This window comes from Marmota monax, unplaced genomic scaffold (assembly GCF_021218885.2).
Source record: "Marmota monax isolate L192 unplaced genomic scaffold, Marmota_monax_Labrador192_F-V1.1 WCK01_AAM20220418_F8-fsc00073, whole genome shotgun sequence".
Classification (NCBI taxonomy): Eukaryota; Metazoa; Chordata; class Mammalia; order Rodentia; family Sciuridae; genus Marmota; species Marmota monax.
In genome coordinates, this window is record NW_026692846.1 from 8,933,639 (window position 1) to 8,961,367 (window position 27,729).

The following is a 27,729-nucleotide window of genomic DNA, read 5'->3' on the forward strand; positions in this document are numbered from 1 at the left end:
TGATCACTTTGCATCAGAACAAGACTCTGAAAAGCAGTTGCACGATTCAACATAATTGTCACAGGCTGTGTCACTTCCCCACAGTCTCTGAGGATACACAGTACAAGATCAGTGATATGGTAGACAAACATAGCATTTGACTCTGCTTTCCTTGACTACTCTCTGAATCACAATTAAAATTGCAGCTATCCTCAAGCAAACTCCTCTTGTATAGGTCATGCCTTTGCTTTGGGGGCAGGATAACAAGGCTTAGTGCCTGAAGAGATGTCTCAGATGTCAGGTGGCCCTGGGTTTGGTCTGCGCTTCACTGGCTGATAAGAGCTTAAGCAAATCACTTAAGTCAATGAGACTCAGCTGTCTTCTCTCTACAACAAAGCCTTGATAATCCCACAGCTCCTAGGTTCACTTGGAAATTAAATGAGATATGGCAGTAAAGCTCCTAGCAGCAGACCTTGCACGTGTGGAGGGCTCAGCAAACACCTGTCATAGGTTTAGCAAGAATCAGTAGTTTGGTCAAGTCAGGTCTCCCTCTCTCTCTCCAACAACTAAGCACAACAGAGAAGGCTGATCTACTGATGTGAGTCAATTTCTTGTTTCTTCTGTTGGGGATTGAACCCAGGGCTTTGTGCATTCTAAACAGGCTCTGCCACTGAGCAACACACCCAGCCCTTTTATCATTTTATTTTGAGACAGGATCTTACTCAGTTGCCCAGGCTGGCCTCAAACTTGAGACCTTCCTGCCTCAGCCTCCAAGTAGCAGGGATTACAGGCATGTGCCACCACACCCAGTCTGCTACCAATGTGAATTGCTTTACCCAAGGTAAAATAGTCCATAGTGTTTCTTTCCAAGGGACTGGAGGGGCAGTCTTGTCTGTCTGGACCCCTGCAGTGTGAGTCTCCTCGGAGTCATCAGGCCTCAGATGGAAGCCTCCCAGAGCAGGAACAAGCGTGGGTATGGACCCCAACCTCCAGCCCCTTTGAGGCTGTTTCCTCTGGGGAAAAGAAGTGCACTTGAAATTGTTGTGATACGATAATGTCAAACTTAGCATAGTGCTTGGTGCTACCTAGCTAAGGACTCAAGAAATGGAAACTGTTTTCATTGTAATTATTTTTCTTAACATTTGTTGAATAAGGCCACACCCCTGAGAATAATCCTGTTAGAAAGCGCTTCATTCCGTCTGGTCCGGATCTCCTCTATACTGTGACCACTAGGTCCTGCTCAGGCCCGTCTCATGTCTCAAAATCAGTCCTGACTGAGTCACTCTGGTCATCCCATCCCACCTGTTCCTAGGATAACCCCCAGTTCCTTCAACCAGATTTCCTACAATCTGGGAAGAGTCATGCTCAGCTCCCAAATCAAGGTGCAAATTTAGTAAACACCTGGCTCTTAGGTTGCTACTAAATTTCATATACACTTAGCAGCTACATGGCCTTCAAGTTTGTAGGTGGCAGATGACTCCACTCTAAGAAAATCCACACAAATTGACAGAAGAAATAATCTGTGGGGTAAATTCCCTAGGAGAATTCTTGTACATATATGAATATGCTTTTCTTTGAAATACTAGATGTCACTTACTATGGCATTTAATGTAAAATCATCACTGATAAAAATCAGATTTTCACACAATTGAAAGAAGAGAGCTTTTAAATAAAAGTAGAAACATGTACAAATTTATTTGCTTCATCAAATACATATTGAGCACCACTGTATGCCTTGCACTGGGCTAGGCCTTTGGGAGGTCACTGTAAGGAGATTTGATATGAGCTGGTCCAGGTTTGGAGGAGGGGGTGACCCATAGTGCTGCATAGATTTCTGTTTATCCTACATATTATTGGATGCTTAAATACCAAAATACCAGAACATCAGATACTCTCTTCTTTCTGAAAAGAAGCTAGAAAGACAGGGTGAAGAACAAAAATGAGAGAAGTCACTTATGTCACTAAGGTATCTTATTCTGACACTTTGGGAAACTCTGGCAGCAGGGGGGAATGTGGACTGAGAAGTACTCCACCTTGGATATGAATTCCAATTCCCTCACTTACAGCTGAGTTTCTTTGGTCATGTCTCCTTAACCCCAGGGGCTTCCATTTCACATTTGTAAGAACAGCAATAATAATAGGATTTTTTCATCATTATCATGAAAATTTATGAGAAAGTGTATGCAAAGCACTGAGAACAATGTCTAACACACAGAGAAAGAACGATGACAGTATTATATGCTACTAATAAAATAAATAATAGTCTCATTTATATTTATACCAACCTTCTCTTCCTTTAGCTTTAGCTCCTTTTGGATATTAACCAAAGAATAATGTCATTAAATATCATTCCACTTTGAAACAACTGGTCAACCTCCGACTTCACACCAGAAAACTGAGTTATTTTGATCCGCAGACCCAGGGGCTGTGAAGTAGGTTACTGAAGTAGAAAAGATATGTCCTGGGCCCAGGGACTCTGTGGTCTTTATAGTCTCTAGTCCCCCAGACCATGACAGGCTAAGGAACGGTGGAGCCACTTTGTGGCTTGACCCTTACCTGGCCTGGTAGGTGTGGTCTGGTGGACTTCAGAGGATTCTGCTGAGGTTCTGTAAAAGTGAAGGAATGTTCCAGAACACCACTCTCCAACACTCCACCAACTCCCCTGAGCCCTGAGCAGAAAGAGGGTCATGTTGCAAGGAGGTGCCTGGCCAGATGCCCACAGATCTGTTGGTCAGCAGCAGATGTGGTGCTTGGGTCAGTTGCTGACCCAAGGTCAGGTCAAGGCTGACCTTGCCCTGTCCCTGGGGTAGTGACTGGAGATTTTTCTCATGAACAAAAATGATGTTCATGAAATTGAATTTCCGACTAGGATGAACCCAGTTGAGACCCTGACAGTGCAGCAGTGAGGAGATATTTAACCTTGACAATGCCCAGGTTCATGGATACAGTTTTCCATTAATAATCAAACAACCATTAGCCTCACTTGACCAAGGTTTGTGGACTATGTGGTGCACAAATCTTAGGAAGCAGAGCTACTTTTAGGGTGTTATGGGCACAATTTCCTATAAGAGTCCCTTTGGCAGATCCAAGTAACAATTTTTCTAGTCCCCAATTTTGTGCATCATTCTGAAGGGACTAAAGGGTTCCCCAGTTTAGCACCCAAAAGGGGAACTTGTGATAGTGGATGTCCAGCTGACTCCAGTTCTTGGGACTTGGGCAATTTGCACAAGGATGTTTGATGACTTGGGCGGCTGGATCAGGCTTGGGGCTTGTCCAGAACAGCTAGATATAAGTATTTTCTTTGGAGTGATGCTGAATGTCACCAAGGAAGGGACCAATTGTGTAGACCTGAGCAGCACCATCATGGGTCATTTGGGTAGTCAAAGACAAGAAGAGTCAAGATCAGGGTAATTAGAAGTGAGGGAGAAATAGACAAAATCTGATGGCTCAGTTGTGAAGTTCTTGGCCCCAGAGGGGCCAGCTGCTTTGACATCACTGAGCCAGACCCCCAGTTCCATGATGTGCACACCTAATTGGCGATTTCTGAGAATTCAGGGTAGGATTCCAAGTCAGCAAAGATATCATTAGGATTCCTGCAGCTGAGGTTGCAGAAGCAGGCGTTGATCCACAGGACCTGGCGGGAGAAGCCAGGCCCCTCTGGACACTGGAAAGAGACATTAATGGTCTTGGACTTGTAGGGGATGCAGCACCTGTTGTCCATGCAGACCCCACAGTACTTAGGTCGGTAGGAGTGTGTGCTGACGCAGCCTGCGAGGGTGAAGTTCATGGGCGTCTCTGGTTGGTACACGGCCAGACACTTCTTCCCTGCCTGAAGGAAAGGAAGGGATCTTTCAGCAGGGGATGCTCAGGGGATGCCCAGTCGGATCACAGGAGGGACTGACTGCCCTGCTGGACTGTATTCCACAGCCTGCAATCTCCCTTCTGTCCTGCATTTTAGCCCTGCCAATGTCCTTTCATACAGTTTCACCAGCACAGGAAGCTCTGGTAGCTCTTTCAGTGAACCCAGTTCCCCAGCTAGCCAGGGGCAGTGCTAGAATGCAGACCCCATGGTCAGAGGCTTGCCTTACCTTAACCTCCCCCTCCTGCCGTCCACAGCCTCTGGCACACTTACCATGCAACAAATCAAATTGGACTGACATTTGTTTAAAAGGAACTCCATCCTTCCATTAGGCTCTGGGCCACTTGAGATTTAGGGCTCTATTACGTCTCTATGGGATAATTCCATGCCTAGACATAGTAGGCACTTATTAAGTTAATCCCCAGGGTATGTGGAGCTCATGCAATTTGGGGGACCCACTTAGGGCACCGAATCATGCAGACAAAACTGGGAAGGAGTCCCCTGCCTCCAGTGAGGGCCTGGCCTTAGCTTCTGTAGAGCTGCCTTGCCCCACTCTCCTGCTGCAGGCACTTTCCCGTCCAGGTGTCCCATTTAGAGATGTCCACTGAGTCCCTGCTCTGCACCAAGCACAGAGGACACAAGTGCAGCCCAACAGGGGAGATACTCAGAGGATGAAGGAGAAGACAAAGAGGGAGGGGAGAAGAAGAGGAGGGTTGCCTCCAGCTGCCCCCCAGGAGACGAACTGGGAGCTGTCCTATGCACAGGAGCAATGTCAGAAGTCAGATGAGGTGGTGGGAAGCCAGGGGGCATCTACAGGGTCTGCGTCTCTTCCGCATCCCCAAGAAACCTCTGTACTCCCGAAATGGAGCTTTCTTTGCTTCTAATGTGATCTCAGGCCTGAGGCGTGAGTGAGGGGTGTTGAAGGAGGCAGGTAAGATCCATGTCCAGTTCTGGGAAGGGGCTCAGAGTCCTGTGGCCCACTAGATCCTTGAAGCTCCATTCCTGTTATCTTAGAAACCAGCTCCATTATGATGAAGGGGGGCGGAGGCCCAGAGCACAAGGATGAGTCCCAGCCCTGGGAACTAATAGCAGAGAGGTGTTTTCAAGTGTCCCTGGTCCTGTACAGTGCTCCTCCTGTCACCACACACTGTCCTGTGTGCCCATGTGGGTGGGCTTGGGCTAGCAGGAGCACAGGGAGGAGGCGAGCCCATGGGGTCCCTCAAAATCATTACAGGAGCATTGGGGAGCGTCCATGAACTCCTCCCAGTGACCTTGATTCTGATAGGATGGTTGTCACAAAAGCTTCCACTGAGTGAAATTCACGACGCCCTGTCTCGATGTCCGGATCATCCTAAATAACATTACCCCAGGCCTACTGGGTGAGCTTCATTATTCCCATCCTACAAGTGGCCTCATGAGGAAGCCCAGTAGCCAACTCAAGGCCAGCTTCGTCTGTTGTTCAAAACGCCTGCCCCTGCTCCGGACCCACCTTGATGTGCAGACGGATGTCCACGTCACACGGCCGCAGGTTGCAGAGGCGACTCTCCTGCTCGGGCCAGCACCGGGGGTTGATGTTGGAGATCCGCGTGGACACCCCCAGGCCACAAGTGGTGGAGCAGGGGCTCCAGGGGCTTGTGTAGGCTATGCAGTTCCCGTGCCAGGGCTCCACTTCACCTGCAGCCTCTGCAGAGGGACCAGAGTGCCTGTGAGTGTGCAGCCTCCCCCAGCCCCAGCCCTCACCACCTCCACAGGAGGGAGGTGTGGGGTCCCCAAAACTCAGAGAGAGAGAGAGAGAGAGAGAGAGAGAGAGAGAGAGAGAGAGAACTGGGTTGTCCCTCTCTCAGGAGGGCAAGTTGGTTTCTAATCATCACTGGTACCTGGGAAGGGGGGGCATTTTCTGAGTTCCTTATAATTTTCTGATTGGAGGAGGGTGCATGGAAGGAAAATTACCTTTTAAGACAGGTGGACCCAAGTTCAAATCCTTCTATACCATTTCCAAGCTGGGTGATCTTTTCACACTCACTTGGCCTTCCCCTCCAATCTACCACATTGGAACCATATCTGCCCTGGGGGGCTCCTAGGACCATGGGGTGCAGGTTTGGACTGAACCTATGCCTAGTGTCCTGTTAGGTTCTGGGAATGAGAGGCTAGCAAGCCATTGTCCCCACCCCTGCAGTGATGAAGTTGATTCTGGGGAAGTTCAAAGGTGAGGACCTACATCTGGGCACCTGATGTTTCACTGAGGTCACGTGGAGAGTGTGGTGGCTAAGACAATAAACTACGCGGGATCTCCTCCGGGCCCTGCTGCCCACAGCTCCCTCACACCTCTGCGCCCAGCCCCGCCTCTACAAATGGGGTCAACCACAGCTTGTCTCTCCCAGGGCTGGGGTCGAGGAGGGAATGTCACACACACACAAGCATGCTCCAGCTGTCCCTGGCCCTTAGTAGCCCCCATCCACGTGGGCATGTGTGGGCACTTGGCTGTCACCCACATGAATGCCAACTCGGGGACAGGTCTGTGCTCACAGACGCTCCAGCTTCTGCACACGGTGCGCTGTGGTCATCGGAGGAGCAGAGGGTAGTGAACCAGAGAAAGAGGCAGAGACAGGCCAGCAGGACAGAGAGCTGCCCACAGGAAGGTGCGACAGACTCGCAGGAGAGGGTCCCACTGGACACCCAGGCGCAGGAGGCCAGAGAGAACAGAAGACGTGGAGAGGGGAGGGATGGAAAGACAGACGGAAGGGCCCAGACAAGAGAGAAGGAGGGGAGGAAAAAAGGAAGAGAAAGAAAGAGTGAGGGGAGAGGAGGGAGACCAAGGACACAAGCATGGGGGGGGGGGCAGCTGGAGAGGGAAGAGAAGCAGGAGAGAAGCGGATCAAGAAGGGAAGCTGCGTCTACACTCGGGCCCCAGCTCCTGGGTGCAGGCCTCCCTCCCCCACAAGACGCAGGAATGAACGAGTGTGGGGGCGGGGATGTCAACAGAGGGAAAGCTCACAGAGAGGGCAGGGCTGGACTGAGGGGGGCTGCTGGCATCTTGGGGGGTGGTGAGAAAGGATCTGCCTAGAGGATAAAAGGGCTTTGGTTTCTGGGTCACCTCCGCAGCGCTGCAGGGGCTCTGTTTGTGCTGTCGTAATGGGGTCACTAGACCACAAGTGGCGGACAGCCTCTGCCCCCCTCCACCCCCCAGTGACTCTTCTGTGACCCTGCTGAGGGGGGCTGTGTGGGACAGCTGCTCTGACACCCTGGGTCTGCTAGGGACCAGGCTTTCCCTGCTGCCGCTCCCACCTACAGGGACCCGCTCCTGAGCCGGGCAGCTCTGTCCCCCAGGGCACAGCTGGCAACCCTGGGATGTTCTGGATGATCACAACTTCTGGGTGGGGGTTGCTACAGACATCCAGAGGCCAGGACACGGGGACAGCCTACGCCCTTGCACAGCCCCCACCATAAGGAAGTAGTTCTGCAGCCCCAAGGGCCACCAGGGCTGAGACACGAACACTCTCACGCACTCAGGGGTTTTACTTTGTACCCACTACACTTGCAACTCCTGACCCCATTTCCAGTTTCCACTGCTCCGTGTCCCCTTGCTTAGGAGGCTCTGTCCTCCAGCAGCGTCCCCTCCTGCCTCTCATGGCGCCAAGCCCTCGGGTTTTCTCTGACGTTCTTCTCCTCATCTCTTCTTCTGAGAACCTCTCAAAGCTCAACCTCCGCAGACCTCTGCCCCAGGCCCTCTGTGTCTCTCTGTGTCGTGTCCTTGGGCCCTGCCGCCCTGCCACCCTGCCCTCAGCAGCTCAGGGGGTTCCCTGAGAGGGCTCTCTGCCCACCCTCCCCCTCCCAGCCGGCCCCAGCCTCTCTCACATCCCCTCACAGCGGGCAGAGCTCTCCCACCAGAGGTGCCCAGTCTCTTCTGTTCTCTCCTCAGCAGTGACAAGTCCCAGGAGTCACCTCTACCCCCTGTCCCTCTCCCCCACAGTGATGCATATCAAGACCTCGGTCTACTCCAGCCAAGCCCACCTCCCTGCCTTGACTCCCACCGCCCAGCTCAGAGCCTCACTAGCCACCCACCCACAGGACCCTGGCCCTGGCCTAGGCTCCAGGAGACAGTGGTAAAACACACAGACCCATCCCTGCCTCCCTCTCCTCTTCTCTGGCTTACCTTGGCTCAGCCTGCCCACCCATCCTCCATAGCTGGGGACCTCAAGACACCTTGAAGCCTCAAGGAGGCCCACGCCTCTGCCCTGGTACCTGCCACTCAGGCCTCCCTTCCCAGGGCTTTCACCCTGCCTCCAGTGCCCCCCAGCACTCAGGTAGGATAATAAGGGTTTACCTGTGAAAACACTTTGTTCTTTAGGAAGCTTACAAAGTGCTTCCTCTTTTTATATTGCGAGAATCCCAGCATAAAAATCTTAATTTCCATTTTACAAGTGGGGACCTATGGCCCCAGGGAGGAGTGACTTCCTAAAGACACAATCAGTGAGTTCTGAATTGGACAGTGGGCGCCCGGAGCCATTCACAGGCAGGGGGGTCTGTGACCCGCCACCCCAGGTCTCTCCCCTGCCGGGCCCGCACCTACCCGAGGCGCTGGTGTCCCGCAGCGTGGTCTTGCGTGGCCTCCTGGCCTCGTCCTCGCACACCCACTGCTCGCAGCACTGGTCCTGCAAGGTCACCCGCCGCGGGCGGCGGCACCAGAGGCGCGGGGGCCGAGTGCTGAGGCAGAGGGGCGTGCAGCCCACCGCGCCGTCGATGCAAGTGCAGTTGTACTTGCAGTTGGGCTGGAAGGACTCCCCGTTGAGGTAGCGCACCCCGTCCAGCACGCAGCCCACGCCGACCACCTCTGCAAACACAGCCAGCGGCCAGGTCAGGCCCAGGAGGCACAGGGCTGTGGGCCAGGGCTGCCTGTGTGGCCCGGGCTCCGCTGGACCCTCCGAGCTCAGGCTCACGGTGCCAGAGCGCGGGGAGCTGTCCAGGGTGGGCACACCCGGAGAGCAGGGGCGGGAGAGGACTGACGGCCTGGGGTGTGAGGGGGTCATTAGCTGCGGCTAGCACCCCTAAGGGACCAGCGCTGCGGTGAGAGGGTACAGACCCAGAGGGACAGGGCGGCTTGCTCCCGGTGGCATCGACACACAGCCTGGTCCTGGTCCAAAGGGCCGTGCGCTGAGAGGGCAGACATGCAGGCAAGCAGAACACCGAAACCCAGTTCCCTGTTCAGGGCTGACGTATGGAGGGGCTTAGGTACCGTATCCCTCCGCCCGGGGAAGAGTGCGGCGGGAGGGGTGATGGGGAACAGCTTTGAATCCAAACCGGTTGGGCCGGGAGGCCTCAATGAGCCGAGGATGGTTCTGCCAAGACCAAAGGAGGGCAGGTGTGAGTCAGCCCAGGTGCTGGGGGAGGAGCTTCAGGAAGGAAGGGCTCACACCACAGGTGGGAGGAAGCAGGGGTGCAGGAGGGACAGGGGAAGAAAGAGGATGGGGAGAAGGAGATCAGGCCAGAGACGGCTTCCTTGGAGGCCCAGGGGAGAATGCAGAGCAGTTACAGCCTAGAACCACGCTGTACACACAGTCGGTGTTTGATAAGTAACTTTCACGAATGGCGTGAATTGTGCTGTGGTACCGAGCAGAGAACAGAGAAAAGACAAGAGGCAGGAGTGAGTGGTGACTGGAACCAGGGAGGGCCATGGCCATGAGAAGGGCTCTTCGTGTTGGTGGAGGGGTGTGAGGAGCAGGCTCCCTGGAAGGCGAGGTGCTCTCTGTCCTCCTTGGAGGAGCAGGGTTTGAGGTAGGCCGATTTGAGCCTTGATGTGAGTGTCGGGGTTGGCATCTGAGTAGCCCTGGAGTTGGCCATGAACCTGGACTTCTGGGAGGGTTTTGTGGGCTGCGGGGCCAGAAGTCATGCTTGATGCCATTTGCTGCCTGAGAACAGAGTCCCCAGGCAGTAAGGAGCCCATCAGGGGAGGAATGTGCAGCCTGCCTGTGGTTCTGTCCTGTCCCTGGTTCTGCTAGGGAGGGGTGTCCATAGTCATCATCCTCTATCCAGTGTGGGGCCTGGGTCTCCTCTGCAGCAGGCGTGGGAATTATTTCTCCTAGAGGGAAGCACATCATCACTGTCACTGTCACCTCAACGAGGCGCAGTCCCCTCCCCAAGGGGACCAGAATGAGAAGTGGGTTCGGTGCAAACGAGTCTTGCTGGCTGCTGTTTTCCAGGGAGTGGTCACACAGGGGGGAGGAGCACTGAGGCAGGACTCCAATATGTCCTGGCCATCTGGTCTGGTGCCAGGTACCCCCAGGGTGTGACCTCATTCAGGTCTCCCAATGACTTCATCAGAGAGTTTTATTTTCTTCATTTGCAGACAGGAAAGGTCCAGGAGGCCAAGTGCTTCATTTGCTCAAGGTCAGCAAGCTGTGAATGAGAGAGCTGGGACTGCAGCCCCGTGGCTCTGACCCCACAGCCCTTTCCTTCCACCAGGCGAGGACAGGGAATGGGAAAGGAAGAAGCGCATGCCGACAAGAGGGGACAGGAGTGCATCGTTCAGCTTTGCACTGAGTCACCCTGACCGAGCCACCCCCTCCAGGAAGAAGATTGCAAGTGTCTGTGTGGGAGAGTGTGTGGAGGGAAACTGTGTGTATGTGTGTGTGACTCTGACTCTGTGTGTGTAGGTGTGTGTGTTATGGGAGGGTGAGTGTGTTTCAATGTGTATAGAGTAAGTGCGAGTGTGGGGGTATGAATGTGACTGGGACTGTGTGAATGTGTAGGTATGTGTTATGAGGGTGTGAGTGTGTCAGGGTTGTATGGGTGTGTGTGTGAAAGTGAGTGTGCATTTGACTATGTGTGTATCAGGGGTGTGAGTGTGTGAGGGCAGTGTGAGTGTGTGTGATTATGTGTGGGGGTGGTGTGGGCATGGGTGTGTGTGTGTAGGTGTATGTTAGTGCATGTGTGTGAGACTCTGTGAACAGGAGTGTGAATGTGTGTGAGTGTGTGTATGGTGTGTGAGGGGGGTGTAAGAGTGTGTGTGAGTCTGTGAGTGTGGGTGAGAGTGAGTGTGGGGATGGCGAGTGCAGGTGAGACTGAGGCTCCGCCCCCGTGGGGGACTCTGGAGGAAGGCAGCGGGGCAGGCCTGGCCTTGCACAGAGATTCTGCACCCGTGGCTCCCTGGGACCAGCAGAGGCACCTAGGGAACTGTGGGTGCCCAGCCCATGACATGGAATCTAAGGGGGACCTCCATGTTTGGCTTATGTTATCCTCGGTGTTTTTGAATCCAGTTTGTAGCCAAGGTTGACAACCACTATGTCTGGAAGGTTCCCTGGTCTCCTTGGACCTGTGGGTGGGGAAGTGGGGGGAGTTGCTGTCAGCTGTGATGAGCCGACCCCGGTGGAGATGGGGTGTGCAGTGGCTGTGGGTGACCCATCCCCAGATGTGGGGACTCAACCCAACCACCCAGAGAGGTGGTGCTCTTGGTCATTTCCAGGAAACGGAGACTTGAAAGGGTAGGTAACTTGCCTAAGCCCTTGTTAGTACTTATTTACTAGTACTAGCTAGTACCAGGTAACAGGTGGGATCCCACCTAGGTTGGCCAGCTCCAAAGACCATATCTGCCTTTACTGTTCCCTCGCCTCAGACTGGGGCCGGGGCCAGGACTGGAACCAGAGCTGTCCCTCCTCTGATTATGACCCCAGACAGGACAGAGATGACTTCTGAAAAGGCCAGTCAAACAAAGCAAAACCAAGAGCGCTGGTCCTGTGGGTGGATGCATATTCTCTTTTTCCTCCTGGCTCCCGAGGTTGGTTTCCTCAAGCCCCCAGTGACGTGCCCACAGACACGTAGCTAGCCAGCAGCGGGGGGCCAGGGCGGAAACCCCAGCCGGTGCCTGTGAACATCATGATGCTTCCACCAACCACCCTGCCCTCAGGCTGACCCAGCCGCATTAGATGCAGTGTTTGTGCAACCGAAATAGCCAAGCGGGCTAACTCAGAGGTCACGCTCTGCCAGCGGGGGCATTTAGCTTGGCCCACCGAGTGTTTTTAAAAAACATTCTGAATGTCTTGCCAACTTATACACACTACACAAATCGAGACTTCTGGGTTTTCTTGAAAACTGAGCAGACTGGACAAGACCAAGCTCACATTTCCCCTGGCCACCAGGGCTGAGGTCCCCGGGGGGTGACCTCAGACAGCCAAAGCTGGCAGCTGGCAGTTTGCCATGGCCCCGCCCATCCTCTCTGAGTGCCAGCTTCGCACTGGCTCATTTTTATGACCTGCCTCATCCTGACATAATTACATGAAGATCTCCAAAGGCAGATGCGTCTCATCCTAGGACCCTCTGCTGGCTGAGCTGACCCTGGTGGGAGGGTCTGTTGGACCAGACTTTTCCTTCTCTCTGGCTCAGAGGTGTCGTCCTCTCTATGCTTTCAGCCTGGCTTCTCTTCTTTCTTGCATTGGGTTTCAGAAGGTCCTACACTGCAGCAGTGTTTCTAGGACAAGAGTCAGTAGAACATTAGTGAGTTGGTGTGTGTGTCTGTGTGAGTGTGTATGGGTTTGCATGTGATGTGTTATATACATATGTATTATATATATAATGTGTGTGTGTGTGTGTGTGCGCATATGTGTGGTGAAAGTGGAGAATAAAGTACCTGAGCAAAATATCTCAGTATTCAAATAAGTTTATAATGAAAAAGGCCTCTTGTCGCAGCTCCTTTGGGACTTGACAATGAACATGAACATTCCAAGCCCCTGAAGTTCCGTGGCACCTGTTTAACTTTATTCCAGTGTCTGCAAACCTACACGTCCAGATAAGCCTTGATAATGGTGAGACCCAATCAAATCTTCTCAGGACCATGGTTTCTGTTTGTTTGTTTTCCAAAATAAATGGCAAGGAAATACATAAAAGGCTCATGGTGGCAGGGAGCCCAGAGGCGGGAGCAGGTGCAGGCAGGACCTGAGATGTACAGGCAGGAGGAGGGGTGGGGCAGGGGGCTTCCAGGCCCTGGTGGAAGAGGCAAGCGGGAGAGGCAGCCTCTGGATCCAGGAGAGAAGGCTTACAAAGCTTTGATGCCTGGTAATTGACAAGATTGTAGTACAGCTCCAGGGATTAGTACAATGGCCATGAACTGAATTGCCCTTTGAGTGACCTTGAAGAACAATGGAGAGGAATTATGAGACAGTCTCATATAACTCTAGGCGGCTCTAGCACAAGGAGGCTGGGCCAGTTTCCCCTCCTAGTTTGTGTGTTAGCCGTCAGTCTTGAACTTCAGCATCCCTGAGAAACACCTGGTACAGATCCCCATCTCTGCTTCCAAAGGATGTGATTCAGTAAGTCTGGACTGGGATCAGGAATAAATATCTGAATCAATATGTTGGATGCTTCTGTACGGGTCAGGTCGCAAGTTCTCTTTGAACACATTGTTTTGTGGAACTGTTAATGAGTCTCAGTAAAAGAAGAAAGACTGGAAGGATAGAGGAAGCAGAGGGGGCTACTTGCAAAGTCAAGACATGTCTTGTAATGAAAGTTGAAAACAAACTAATGATCAAACGAGAAAAGTGCCATAAATTAACCACGAGGGTTGGACAGGATTGCGTGACTAGAAATTATGTGCATAGCCCTCACCATCAACCCACCTCAGGAAGTGTAATGTGCTATCTGGGGATAAGAGACTGTACTGTGTGTGAATATGTGATGGGCTGTATGTGGAGTTGTAATTATGGGAAGTCTTGATTCAGCACTAAGGGAAGAAGGGAGTTCTTGGATTTATGAGAGTCCATAGAACTCTTCAGAAGTTAGGCTGCTGTGGCATGATGGTTAAGTACCTTTCTTCATCCTGCTAGGACATGTACCATGGACAATGCTTACGTGAGTCAAATTAAGGAAGTGCAAGTCCAGAAGTAGGTCAGAAAGCCCTAGAGAGGCAGTCTCTGAAAACAAAATAGAGCAGGGTACCCACAGTGGAGCAAACACTTGAAGAGCAAACAAATACACGAGGATGATGTAAAGACCAAGAGCAAAGAAAAAAGCAAAGGCAATTAGAAACTCCAGGAAACACTCCAGGCATTGTAAAACAGAAATTCAATCAAGTACTGTAGTGAGCGTTATTCCCATACTCATAATATTAAAAATACTAATTATTGTATACCCCCAAATTACGGCAATGACATTGAAAGAAAAGGGATGTATTAGATGACACTGAGGAGCTAAGTCATCAGTTATCATATAGGATTATAAACAAATCATCCAAAATTGACATATCAGTCCAGTTAAAATACAGCAGAAGGCATGAGTCACTCAGTGGAAAATATAAGAAAGTTAAAAGTGACTGTAAGTAACCCAGAGAACGTGGTTGGTAGGAAGGGGTGGTTGCAGGCTGCTGGTTTTTATTATTTCAAGCCTACTGGATTTAACCACATTATTTTAATTTATAACATTACTAAACGATGAGGTGCTCTGAAGTGACCTGACATCCCTTGGGATGGTGCCACCCACTAAGAGAACAGGTCTTCCCTGGGGAAACTCCTTACCAGAGAAGGATGTTTCCAGGCTGAGAAGGGAGCAAGGAGTCAAGGTGTAGAGATGAAAGGCACATGGGCATCGCCCTCTCCCCAGGAGGGACCTGCCCGGTGGCTTCTCACCAGGGGCTGGGCTGGGCTGGGCTGGGGGTGCCTCCTGCCAAGCTGAGGCCTAGCCAGATGAATGGCTGCCTGCAAGTGTGCCAAGGGCGAGGGGCCCCGGGCCAGAGCTGGGGTCCTGGGGCCAGGTGGAAGGTACGGAGGCTCTCACTTACGTGCACACACTCCTATTGCGTACCTCGGGCGGTCCCCACTGTAGTCGCAGTAGAGGCCCCGGTGGGGGTCACAGACAGCAGCCTCTGTGCAGTTGTCCCCAAGCTGTTGGGCACATATCTTACAGCACTCACAGCCGTCTGTGATCAGACTGACCCCCAGTGGGCAGCGGGGTGGGGATGGCGGGCACTCACACGGCCACTTGCAGAATTGAGGGCTCGCCGTTGTGTCCTCCAGCGGCCCTGGGGTGAAGGCCATGGCTGTGGGGGCCGGAACGAGGGCCTGTGGGGGAAAGGCAGCAGGTGCGGGGGGTTGCTGAGGAGCAGGTAGAAGCCCTAAGGCCCTGCCACCACCTTCCCACCTTCACAGGGTCGGAATTTAATAGACTTTCCACCTTGCATTTGGTAGTTAAGCGTCTCTTTCCTTTTCAATAAAATAAGGCTCAGGAGCCCAAATCTCTGAAAAGCGATGGGCCCAGGTTGGGCGTCAGCTCACGCTTGCCTTCTCTTTGACTGTCTTTCCTTTCATCCTCACACTCCCAGGGGCAGGGGAGGTGGTCTCAGGTCACAGAGGAGGGGGCCCAGTCTTTGGGCAGCTGAGGGCCTGCTGACAAGAGAGTCACTCTGCAGTGACATCATTCAAGATGCCCCGTCTTTCCTCTGCTGATTTCCTGGGTCCCAGCTGAGCCGATGACAGCTCTTTAAGCCCAGGCTGGGCCAGGGGGCCTGATATGGCCACTGGCTATCAAGAAAGGGGGCATGCTGCAGCCACAGGCACGTGACCTCAGCTCCCTGCGTCTGGATCTCCTTAGCCCCCGGGGAGGTGGGCCGGGCTCAGCTGTTAGAGCAGATCCCTAGAGAAGAGTCTTCATTCTGCAGTCAGAGTGATGGGCCTCACTCCACCCCTCCCACCTGCAGCCCACCACCCGCTGTTCCCACCACCTAGTCAGCAAGTTCTTCTTCACTCTGGCAAATGTACAGTGGCAAAAGGGACAGCTGAGAGGAGAAACTGCGGCCTTGACGGCTGGGCTGGTGGACAGCCCTGGTGTCTGGAGCTCTGAGCTTTCTGCGCCTCCGGGATTCTGCCCTCTCTAGCTGCCACCTGAATCCCATCTAGGCCCTTCTCTCTAGGTCCCAGAGGAGACCAAGGCCTTGGGAGGAAGAGGATGCCCTGAGGACACAGAGCAAGGCCAGGAGCTGGCTCTGCCACTTCTAGGCCACAGAGCGTCCTCCAGGGCTCAACCGGACACTTGAACTCTGGGGTGAGCAGAGGTGAGGCCAGGGCTCCTGTGGGGCAGCAGGGTGGGCTCGGCTGGGCTCCAGGGTCTCCCTCTGTCAGAAGGGCCCGACTCTATGTGGCTTGTAAATCTGCATTTCATGGTTACAGTACAGGCCGTGATGTGCGTTATTCACACAAATTTGTCTTCTCTTCTCGAGAAGGGAACAGACCCAAAGTGGCCATGGACACAGTCTGGGTCAAGGCCTAGACCCAAATGCCTCTCGTAACTCTACTTACCCACTCTTGACCTTGGCCTCCTCTGGGCTCTTTCATTCACCTAACAACCATTTCCTGAGCTAGTTATAGCTTCTCTTAAATTTTAGGCATTGGAAGATGGATTTAAGCTTTCCCTGTACTTAAGCTGATGGAGAAGCAGGCGTTAGTAGGGGCGATTTATTCAGGTGGCATTGAGTACTGTGAAAGTGACGGTCATTTGGCTTTGCTGGCTGGCTTTCTGACTCCATGGAGGGAGGCACTTCCCTGCAGGGCTGTGGCACTAGACGCCTGGCAGCTCCATGGGCTCCCCTGGCCATCTCTGAGGGTCCCTGTGCTGTCAGCACTCTTTGGCAGAAGCGATGACTCCTTCCTGCCCTAAGAGCCAGGTTGGTTGGAGCTGGTTTCGGCCCTGGGTTGGTGGACTTGCTGAGGGCAGGGTCTAGGCCCTGCTTCTGCCGTGTGCCTGAAACATAAGGTGGCACACAGAAGTGCTCCCCAGGGGCCTGCTGAGGAAGGGATGGCTATGGGATTGCTGACCTCAAACAGCTAGAGTGTCACTTGATATTCAATATGTCATGTCCTGCACCGCTCCTCTCAGCACTGAGAGTCTATAAATGAACATGGGACCTGACACAGTCACACATGAACTTTCAGAGTAATCTGGGCACAATAATATCTGCCCCAGGAGCTGTTGGGAGGGTGGAGGGCATAAGGCATGGGGACGTGCTGGGCCTGGCCTATGATATACTGAAGGCACAGCCCCTGCCCTGATGCAGTTGTGCATCCCTCCTTCCTGGTGCCCAGCACAGGGATAGGATACAGACTGGGCTGGAGCAGGAGATGAGCTGGTGGGTACCCACTCCATGGGTCTCCACATCAAGTTGCAAATTCCCCAGAAAAAGCTCCCTTCCCAGGTAAGTGCATGAAGACCCCCTGAGGCACGACGCAGCAGATTACAGAGCTACAGGAAACCTTCCCTGGGGCTGGATCCCGTTGGAGGGCTGGGCTCCCGGGTCCTCTGACCCAGCCTTTGCTGTTGGCACCACCTAGTGGTCGCAGGCTCCCAGACAGTCCAGGCGGAAGGCCCTCCACAGCTGTGCAGTGCTGGGGACCCTCCCAGTCCCACTGCCTTGCCAGCGTGGAGATCCTGGGCATTTGGCTGCAGGTCACAAGTAGTCCAGACTCCTGAGAACCAATCAACCCCACCCCAGGTGCACAGAGGAAAACAGGGCTGCATGCGGATCCTGCCATGCAGGGCTGACAGCTTGGCGGGGGTTATGTTCATGGGGTGTGTACATGGGGTGTGTACACAGGGTGTTTTATGGGAGTGCACATTAGGGTGTGTGACATGGGTGTGTATATTAGGGTGTATACATGCGGTATGTACATGGGGTGTATAGATTGAGGTTTGTACATAGAGTGTATACATGAGTGTGTACATTGGGGAGGGTACATAGGGTATGTGCATGGGGCATGTATACTGGGGTGTGTACACATAGTGTGTACATGAGGGTGTGCATAGAGGTCCCCAGGATCTTCTAAACGGTTCTTTCATTGTGCAGGCTGGGTCTGTTACTCAAACTCTAGGACACTCCTCTGGGCCCTTGTTCCCTCTTACCAGGCTCTCATTTTCCCTGGGGATTGGACCCCACCCCTGCTCTCCCAGCCACAGGCATGAATATGCCCAAACCCTGACCATTTCCCCAAGAGTCCTGACTGCCACAGTGTCTGTGGAGCAGGTGGGAGACTGATCTTTGCAAACACACTGCCACTTGGGCCCTAGTGGAAAATCATGGCAGAGAGAATGTTGTCAGGGGAAAGTCAGAGGAAGAAGAAAGCAGCCTGAGTCCTTCCAAGTTGAAACTGTTCACATGAAACCTCTTTTATGATGAGCTTCTGGAATCGGACCCTCCGCAGACACCACTGGGCTTATGGGGAAGACAAGATGGATTGATGACTCTAAGATGCTTCCTGAGCATGCCCAGGGCTGGCTTGGTCACGGCGTGTCCTGCCTAGTTCTGCCCCTGCAGGCTCCGGCCACACTCCTACCCTGCCCATCCCCCCCAGGCTCCTCCTCATCCTGCCTCTTGATTCTCAGCATCCCCTCCACTACCCAGGTCGGCTGATCCCAAACAGAACCAAAGTGCAGCAGTGGTTCCCAGACTTTCCTGTACCTTAGAACCACCCTGGAGCTTCATTACACACCAATGCCCAGTCGCTTTCCCAGAGAGCCTGACTAGGTGGCCTGGGGAGAAGCCTGGACGTTGGGATCTTTTCAGGTGGTTCTGAAGGCAGCAAAGTTTGAGAACCACTGACCTATGGAACCTGCTAAATGGATCCCACCTTGCACACCAGGCTTCAGGTGGACCTCTGCCGTCCTCCGGCTCAGAGCCTGCACACTAACAAGCAACCCTTGGATTCTCACAGCAGAGGGGAGGGAGGAGGTAAGGCTGCAGCTCACCTCCTTTTAAACATTTGACTTTTGGACAACCAACACTTTTGTGCCTTACCCCCAACAGCCTAAGGCTGACCCCAGCACAGTCCTGCAGAGCTGTGGTGCCCAAATTGCTCTGCGGTTCCTCGGGCCTTGTGCTGCTTAGTAAGCAGGCCCTGCGCAGATAATTGAAGATCATGTGTTTTCCCTTGATGTTTTGTAAAATGCATAAAAAATGGAAGGAAAGAAAAAGGAGTAGCTCCCAAGATAAGTCCCTTAAGTGCCACATATTTAACCCCTCTGGACTAAAGGTAATCCCCAGGTGGGTTAAAAGCCGTGAATTGATTCCTGCAGTCATACTCACTGGGCACACTTAAGCTGATTTCCACTGAGAAGGAACAGAAATAGAGCCCCAATAAGAAATCCTGCCTTTGTCTTTCGAGATGATATTCAAAGGCGAGAGGTAACCATGGGTTTTATAGTGTATTTCAGCTCTCTGAAAATGGACCTGGAAACAAGTATACAATGTGACCTTCATGCATGAGGGCTAGTGCATCATTATGTACTTGCCTGGTGGTGGGCATGGGGGCCACCTGGGACCTGCCATGTCCCATTAATGAGGAAGAAATGTCCCTCTCTCTTCTGAGGTGTGCGTGGTTCAGTGGTGAGCAGGACACAGGATGAGTGGAAGGGCAGCACTTGCCGTGAGAGGACCCCATGTGACAGCCCCCGACTCCACCCCTGTCAGCTCCGGGTCCTGGGCTGTGCTCACAGTCTCTGAGCTTGTTCCCCCAGCTGTGAAATGGCAGCAGTGGTGACAGCTCCTCCAGCGGCCCTCCTGAGCAGGTACTAGCGTGGTCCCCATTTCACACGTGAGGAACCCGAGGCCCTGAGAGCTTAGTGACTGTCCCAGGGCCAGCAGCCAGGAAGTGGCATATGCTTCCTGTGTCCCTCCAGAGCCCTCGCTTGTGACGCTGCTCTACTCCTTCTCCATTCCTTCCTCCAGCTCCTTCACCCACCCACCAGGTGCTCGGGTGAAGACAGGCCCTCACCTGCCGGGAGGGTTCCAACAGAGTGGAGTGGAGCCCAGGCTGCCACAGGCCCCAGAAGAGGAGAGAAGAGCCGCTGCAGGACTCTCCATGGAGAGGCTGCCCTTTCCCGCCTGTGTGGGGCCCAGCACAGGCTTCGGTGCCTGGGAACAGTAGGATGGATGGAGATCTCACCGCGGGCCTTAGAGAGGCTGCACCCAGATGCTCCACGAGGGGGCAGGGTTGAGGCAGGAATGGCCTGAAGGGCTCACAGCCTGGGCTTTCAGAACAGGGTGCCCTGCCTCGCAGCAGTTTCTGCTCACAGCTCTACTGAGGCCTTGGGGAAGAGGGAGGTGCAGATGGCCTGGCCGCAGGGCTGAGGGCCTCAGCCCAGCCCACTGCCTGCCCTCTGCTTGCTTCTCTCATTTCCAGTTCAGGACTGAGTTGGCCACAAGGGAAGGCCACCTCTTTCCCAGCGCCTCTCAGCAGTGGGTCTGCACCTCTGCTGGGGCTGTCCTCCTGGGCTGAGGGCTTTGGGACTGACCCATCACCCAGCACTGCCAGAGCCTGCAGATCAGCTGGCAGGTCCTGGGAGCTGAAGGCTCCTGGCTGGTGGGATAAAGAAGGTTTGCTGAGATTTTTTCTAACGCAGCCTGGTGAGCTTGCAGTGGGGGAAGCCGACTTTGCTCGCAGGGAGTGGTTTCTTTCCAAATCATGAGCATTCTTTCACAAGTTCGTTCACTCACTTGTCCTACACAGGTGCAGCATCTGCTGCCTTCCAAGCGCAGGGCTCAGAGCTGAGGGCAGAACCACAGAGAGGGCCCTTTCCTCTGAGGGCAGGGAGAGAGCAGAAGGAAGCCAGCACAGGCTAGGGTGAGGGTGGGCACACAGCCCCTGCCACGGGCCCCAGGGCAGCCTGGGATGGTTTCACATGTTCAGAGTTTCAAGAAATCACAACAGAAGCACTGATATCTATTGAATATTCTATACTATGTACGACGATATATAGATGCTATATTTAATTATATATAGTTGTACTTGTAAGATGTATGTTTTGTATAATATAGAATATGCAATATTTTAATCTATAAGAAACAATTGTATATTACACATAGTATATAATATTAATTAAATATATCATGTATACAATCACATATACATATGCACATACAAATTTGAAATGTGTTACTTCTTTGCCAGATACATGCTCTAATATTCACAAGGTTGGGAGAATGGTATAATGAACCCCCATTCCTACCGCCAGCTTTGATAACTACAACACCTGTTACTCTTGTTTCTTTTCTTGCTACCATGCATACACGTGCTTCTTTATTCTTGGAAATCTGCAAATCCTAGACATCTGTGATTTTACCTGAGGTTCTTCAGAATAGATCTTTAAAGTATGAGGAATTTTTTAAAAATTGTAACCCCCGTACAATCTCACACCAATACAATGAGTTACAATTTCTTAATTGTCTCACGTTAATATCTGTTAACTTGAACTGGAGCATCTACCTCCCCTCTTCTGGAGGGGACCCCGGGCTTGGGCTGACACAACAGGACGGACCTGGGAGTGGGTCCCACCAGCTTTGCTCGGAAATCTGGTGGTGTTGGAAGCGTGGATGGCGTGGGACTGTGTCCCCTCTGCCTCCTGTCACCCCACAGGGCTATGGTGGGATTTAACAAGATGGTGGCACAGCCCTTGGAGCCATGGCACACAGTAGGGCCGTCCAAGGTGGGCTCCTGGGATCGTAAATGAGCTGAAGTTTGCCAGCAGCAGGACGTGGCCGCTGTGGACAGGGCGTCCACTAGCAAAAAAAGGGGGAGGAAGAAACTGGGATGGTGGGCAGCTCCAACCCCAAACCATGTGGCACCACCAGGCTCTGCTGAGAACTGAAAGGACCTCGAGGACAGCACCCTTTGATCCCATGCACTTGGGCATCTTGGTTTTGTTTGTGGCTTCCTACGTGCTCCTCACTGGACCTGCGTCCTTTCCCTCAGTCACAGGGCTCTGTGCGATGGGCTTCTGTGTCCATCTCAGAGAGGATAACTGCGGCCCAGGTGACAGGAGGAGCGGAAGCTGGGCAGAGGAGCTGTTTCTTGTCCCCGCTGTGTGCTGCCGCCCCTGCTGATGAGCTCTGCACCACCCCTCCTGGAGCACGGGCCAAGCACGTCTTCCCGTCCCCTTTTCTTGTCTGAGGCTCAGAGGGGAAAGCAGAACCTGCTTAGAGCTGGGGCTCCTGACCCCTAGTTCCGCCCTCAGGGACTGAGCCCGAAGCCAGCGCTTGCCACTGTCCTCTGAGCATCTGGTCCAGGCTCTCCCAGCTCCCCCCCCCCCCCCCAGCAGAGTCCCCCTGTCAGGAAGGGCAGTGGTCCCTGCCCTGTAAACATGCTGCCCGCCTCCCACCAGGCGCTGTCCCCTGAATCCACTCACTCCACAAGGACGCTCCCAGCCCCACGATGCGCCAGCACAGACAGGGACGGCTGAGTGGGGGACATGTCGGGCCACCAGGAAAGAATGCAGGAGCAGGACTGGTGGAGGGACAGCACCAGCAAAGGCCCAGGGCTGCAGGAGCAAGGGCTGGTGTGCAGGAGGAAGGGGCAGGAGGCAGGTGGACCACGGTGGGCACAGCCAGCAGAGTGCCCGCTGGGAGGTGATTTCGATGGCAGGAAGAGCGTGGGGGCGTGTGCAGGGCCCCCATGAGCCGGGGAGAAGACCAGAGTGACGTGCCAGGGGAGAGGCTGGGGAACCGGCTTGGGCAGGCAGAGCCGGGGCAGGGCCTGACGTGGGACCCAGGGGCCGAAGCTGCTCTCACGCTTCTTGGTTTTCTGAGGATGCAGGGCCAGAGACCAGGAGCCGCCTTGGCGGACTGACAGGGGAGACGTGGGCAGAGGGGAGAATGGGTTTGGAGAGCTTCTGGGGAGGAAGCACGTCTGGAGGGCCCTCCCAGAGCACGGCACACACCCTTCTGGGCACAAAGGCCAGTGACGCTGTCTCCAGAGGCAGCAGCCTTCAGTTCCCCTGCAGAGGCTGCCCCCTGGGAGCCCTGCTGCTGTGGAATGAGGGGTCCATCCAGAACGGGCCAGTGGGCTCTGGGACTATGGCGGCAATGAGCTGCTTCTTGGCGGCCTTCTAGCCACGCAGGTGAGTCTGCCTTCTGTCCCAGGGCCAGGCTCAATCCCTGCTCTCTCACAAAATCTGTCCACTTGGGCCCCCAAGCTCCTCCCTAGCCCTGGGCAGGCTCATGGCCGGCTCCCTCCTCTCACTCCCAGACTCAAGGCAGGGGTCTTAGAGGGACCCCCTTCCTCTCCTTGGTGCCGGGCTCTGCCCTCCTCTCCCCCAGGGGCCCCTTCAAGGTGTGGCCTTCACAGTGGAGGGAGCCTGGACTTGCCTGCAGATCCCAGACCTGGGCGGGCCGATCTTATCACCTCCCCTGGAATGTCCCTTGCTCATGTTTTGAGAGGCCCAGCTTCTTTCCGATCCTGGCTCCCTCCTCCCTCCACCTCCCTCTTTGTGCAGAAGTGGACGATTAGCGTCAGGATGTCAGTGGTCGAGGAGAGATGATCTGAAATCCAGTGCACACAAGAATCCCGAGGGGACCAGACATGCAGGCTCCTGGGCTCTTCTTAAGAACTCAAGTGCTTTTACCATCCCTCAGTACTGAGTCCTCAGCTCCCCCCGCCCTGCAAGCGTAAAGACCCGCCTCCAATAGCCAACCTCCATGCAGGACAACGCAGACACCCCATGGCCACGCCCCTAGAGACTGGAAATGGCTGGGGCCACCACAGGGACTGTCCATGGACAAGCAAGTGCACGACCTGTGAAAAGCACAGTCAGTGTGGAGGGCCCATCACTCTGACTCCAGCTTGAGAGGCAGACCTGACCAGAGGTGTTCTTACTATCCCGCCATCACTGTCACCACCACCATCATCACCACCATCCTCAGCATCACCACCATCCTCAGCATCACCACCACCATCACCATCATCACCACCATCACCACCATCACCACCACCATCATAATCACCATCATAATCACCATCATCATCATCCCCACCACCACATCACCATCACCATCACCATCACCACCATCACCACCACCATCCTCAACATCACCACCATCCTCAGCATCACCACCACCATCACCATCATCACTATCATCACCACCATCACCACCACCATCATAATCACCATCATCATGATCCCCACTACCACATCACCATCACCATCACCACCATCACCATCACCATCACCACCATCCTCACCATCATCACTACCATCATAATCACCATCATTACCATCATTATCACCATCACCACCATCACCACCCTAACCACCACCATCACCATCACCATCACCATCACCACCATCCTCACCATCATCACCACACCACCACCACCATCATTATCATCATCAACACTATCACCATCACCACCATCACCATCCTCACCACCACCATCCTCACCACCACCATCATTATCACCACCATCACCATCACCATCACCACCACCATCATCACCATCACCACCACCATCATCACCATCACCACCATCACCATCCTCACCACCACCATCATTATCACCATCATCACCATCATTATCACCATCATCATCATCACCACCACCAACAACCTCACCATCATCATCACACCATCACCACCATTATTATCATCATCACCATCATTATCACCATCATCATCACTCTCACCATCATAACCATCAGTATCATCATTGCCATCATCATCACCATCATTATCACCACCATCACCACCCCCACTGTTCTCACCATTACCACCCTTACCAGCAACATCACCACCATCACTATTAATAAGACCACCATTATCACCACCCCATCACTACTACCACCATCAGTACCACCACCACCATCACCACCATTTTGTCCATCACCACCATCATTATCACCAATACCATCACCACCACCACCATCCCCACCCTTGCTGCCATTATCTCCAACATCACAACCATCGTCATCATCACCACCATCACCATCACTATTGCCACCATCGTCACCATCCATATTCCATTTTCCCACCCAATATCCGGGAGTGTTTACTGCCCAGTCCCAGCACTGATCCCAGGCTAGCTAGCCAGTTAGCCTGCCCCTCCTCCCACACCTGGAATGAGCCTGTGTCTGCAGCTGACTCTGGGGGTGCAGAGTGGGACTGCGTACCACACACACACACAGGCTCCTGCACTCGGATGCACCATGTTCACACACAGACACTCAGTCAGCTGCACATCTCACGCCCACTGATGGGAGGGAGTGTGGAGCCTCACCTCACACCGTGCACTCCCCTGACCCAAGGTCTGCCTGGGCATTGCCTCCCGGGCACTTGTTTGCCCACTTCTACGCTTCTGAGAGGCCCACTCAAATGTCACGTGCTTAGACTCAGCAGTAGAGAGCTTGGTGGGCAGGGGCTTGCTGGCCCTGATTAACAGGTCCTATGTGACAGAGGGTCCTGTTGAGATGGCAGCCTGCACCCGGCCTCTCTGCTCTGAATGACATCACTCTGTCCCTCCCGTTCCACCTGTCTGTCCTATAAACTCCTATTGGGGCAGGGACTGCCTGCATCCCACTTCTGCCCAAGTATTTAGACCAGAGAAGCTGGAAGCTGTGTGACTTGGGGCAAATTACTTAACTTCTCTGCACTTCTTTTTTTACCTCTACAAAGAAGAATGATTATGTCCCCTTAGTACTGTTGCTTAAAGAATTTAGGGGTGCTTAATGTGAATTTAAGAAATGGGAATGAGCACCGGAGCACTGGGGCGGTCTGATGTCTAGTCCCGTGCAGGACACTGGCACAGGACCTGCAGGGCTCTCCAACTGTGGACCTTTTATCTTAGCAGGTGGTGGGTGCTCAATAAATGTCAAAGGAAGGAAAGGGTAGAGAGGTGAAGTAAGTCCCACTTGTAGTCCACCACTATCATATCCTAAGTTCCTAAGGTCACTTGGCTGTGTGTCCCTGGTCCCTGTCTGGTCCCCCACTGGACTGCTCCATCCCGACCAGCCCCTCCTCCCTCCGTGGCGGGACCTTCGTGCTCGGTTTTCATCTGATGGGCAAGTCTCCCTCACAGCTCTACTTCCTCAAGATTTTCTTGGCAATCTCGCACATTTTTTCTTCCATATGGACACTGTAAATCACTTTTTCCACTAAAATCCTCCAGGACCCTGAAGGGACTTGCACTCCCTTTACATAGGAATCCAGGCATGGGCTCTGCTATAGAGCAGGGCGCTGGCTTCTGGGCAGAGGGAGTGTTCCCCTCCCCCTCCCCTCCCCCCCCCTTCCTGTCCCTCTCCCCCACTCCTTCCCCTCCTTCCCCTCCCTCACCTCCTCCCCTTCCTCCCCTGCTCATCCCTTCCCCTCCTCTCCCCACATCCCCACACAGGGCTTTTCAGATGCTGGAAGAACTCAGGTGCTGGGCCTTGTGCTGGGAGCCCCGAAGTCCCCTAGCAAGGGTGGGATGAGGAGCGGGTCCCGGGGGGGTGGTGTGGCGCCGGGTCCTGGAGCTCTCCCTGGCAGCCCTCTCTCCAGCTTCCTGCCTGGACCTCTGGGTCTCTTGGCTCCTTAGCTTGTCCCCCCCCCAGCTCCCCCCCCCAGCCCCAGCGGCTCTGGAGAGGTCCTGGGCCCCTGGCCGACTCCTCTCCTGGGGCTCTCCAGCCACCCTGGAGCTCTCCCCCCTCGCGGGCAGGCGGCCTGCCCTCCTGCACCCACGGCCTGAGCAGCTGCCCTGGCTTGCTCCTGCTCTGGGCTGGAGGAGACGCTGCTCCCCCTAACTGGGAAAGCTCTGGAGGGAAGGTCGGGATTTGGCATCGGAGACCTGAGTGTGTCCCCCAACCCCAGCACTTGTTCATTAGGAGCCGGGCAGGTCCCATTCCGCTCGAAGTCCTCGATTCTCTCAACTGTAAATGGGGCCAGTATCCCTTCTCTGGGGGCTGGGCACTGCCACTCAAGGTCCTCACACACATCAAGCTCTGAGGGAGGCCACTTCTCAGTAGGTGCCAGCTGTAGGCCTCAGAGCCAGCTAAAGCAGACGCAGGGGCCTCGAGCCCGTAGGCTCCGGGTCCGTGACTAGGTGCACAGATCCCAAGGAGATCCTGGGCACAAGGCAGGCCTGACGTCCCCCTCCTGCCTCCCGCTGCCCTGGCACAGGCTCCCGCCCCAGCCGAGGCATTTCGCGGTCAGCCGCTGCCCTGACGCCCACCCCTGGCCACCCCGCACCCGCCTGGCTGTGCCGCCCGCCCACTGTGGCTCCAGCAGGCTGGCCTGGGCTGCCACGTGTCTTCTGCCCTGGCCTCTGGGAGGCAGAGCCTGTGTCCTCCCCGTGGCGTGCCTGGGACGCAGGTGGGGGCCTCGTGGCGAGACCTATGCGTGGTGCTACCAGCTCTGGAGGTAGGAGAGCAGCGCCAGGGAACAGCACCAACCGGGGGCCCCCAACCCTGCCTCTCCATGGAGCTGTGTCCAAAGCTGGAGGTCCCCTTCCCGCTGTTCCTGGCTCTCCGGCTCCCCTCCGGCTGACCCTCCAACACCCGAGACTTCAGACGCCCCCGACAACTCCTTCTTCATGCTGCCCAGCAGAGTGAGTGACCAGCCCAAGGTCACACAGCGCCCGCCTGCCCCGCCCGCCTGCAGGGCCCCTCTCCGTGTCACTTCAGGAGGGAAGGGGGACGCAGGACTGTTTGGTTGTCCCCCAGGAACACCCCTGGTTCCTCAGGCCGCCAGGTTCCACTGACGCCCCGTCCCTTCTCCTCGCCTGTGCCCCTCAGGGGCACCTCCCTGGCCACCACTCCAGCCCCTCTGCCCCGGGGCCCCCACAGCAGGACCGTGGGAAGGGAGCTCTCCCCCCTTCTCGGAGCCCCCCAGGCGGGACTCACCGTGGCCAGGACGCTGCCCACCGCTGCTGTCACCGCCGCCAGCGTCCAGGGCAGGAACCACCTCATGCCTGGAAGTCAATGACACCGGCATCCACGGATCAGCCCAGAGGGTCCGGCCACCTCTCAGGGGAGCTGGGCCCAGACTGGCCCTGCCCATCAGGAGCAGCAGATAGGCCTCCTCTGAAGCCCTCGGGGGGTTTTATTAAAGCAAGATCTGACGTCAGGGTGAAGGACAAGCCCTGCATTTTCCTCTGAAAAAAAACTTTTCCTGCTTCTTTCTC

At 54.4% G+C, this 27,729-nt stretch overlaps 1 protein-coding gene across 1 annotated transcript; it reads right to left on the reverse strand.

Annotated features, from left to right (window-relative positions):
* Positions 1 to 1,655: 1,655 nt before the first annotated feature.
* Ccn4 (cellular communication network factor 4) lies at positions 1,656 to 27,729 on the reverse strand. The gene is made up of 5 exons (XM_046449188.2): positions 27,449 to 27,729; positions 14,601 to 14,880; positions 8,409 to 8,669; positions 5,328 to 5,521; positions 1,656 to 3,808 (listed from the first exon to the last, which is right to left on the reverse strand). The coding sequence occupies exons 1-5, from the start codon at positions 27,512 to 27,514 to the stop codon at positions 3,509 to 3,511; spliced, it is 1,101 nt and encodes a 366-aa protein (XP_046305144.1). The 5' UTR covers positions 27,515 to 27,729; the 3' UTR covers positions 1,656 to 3,508.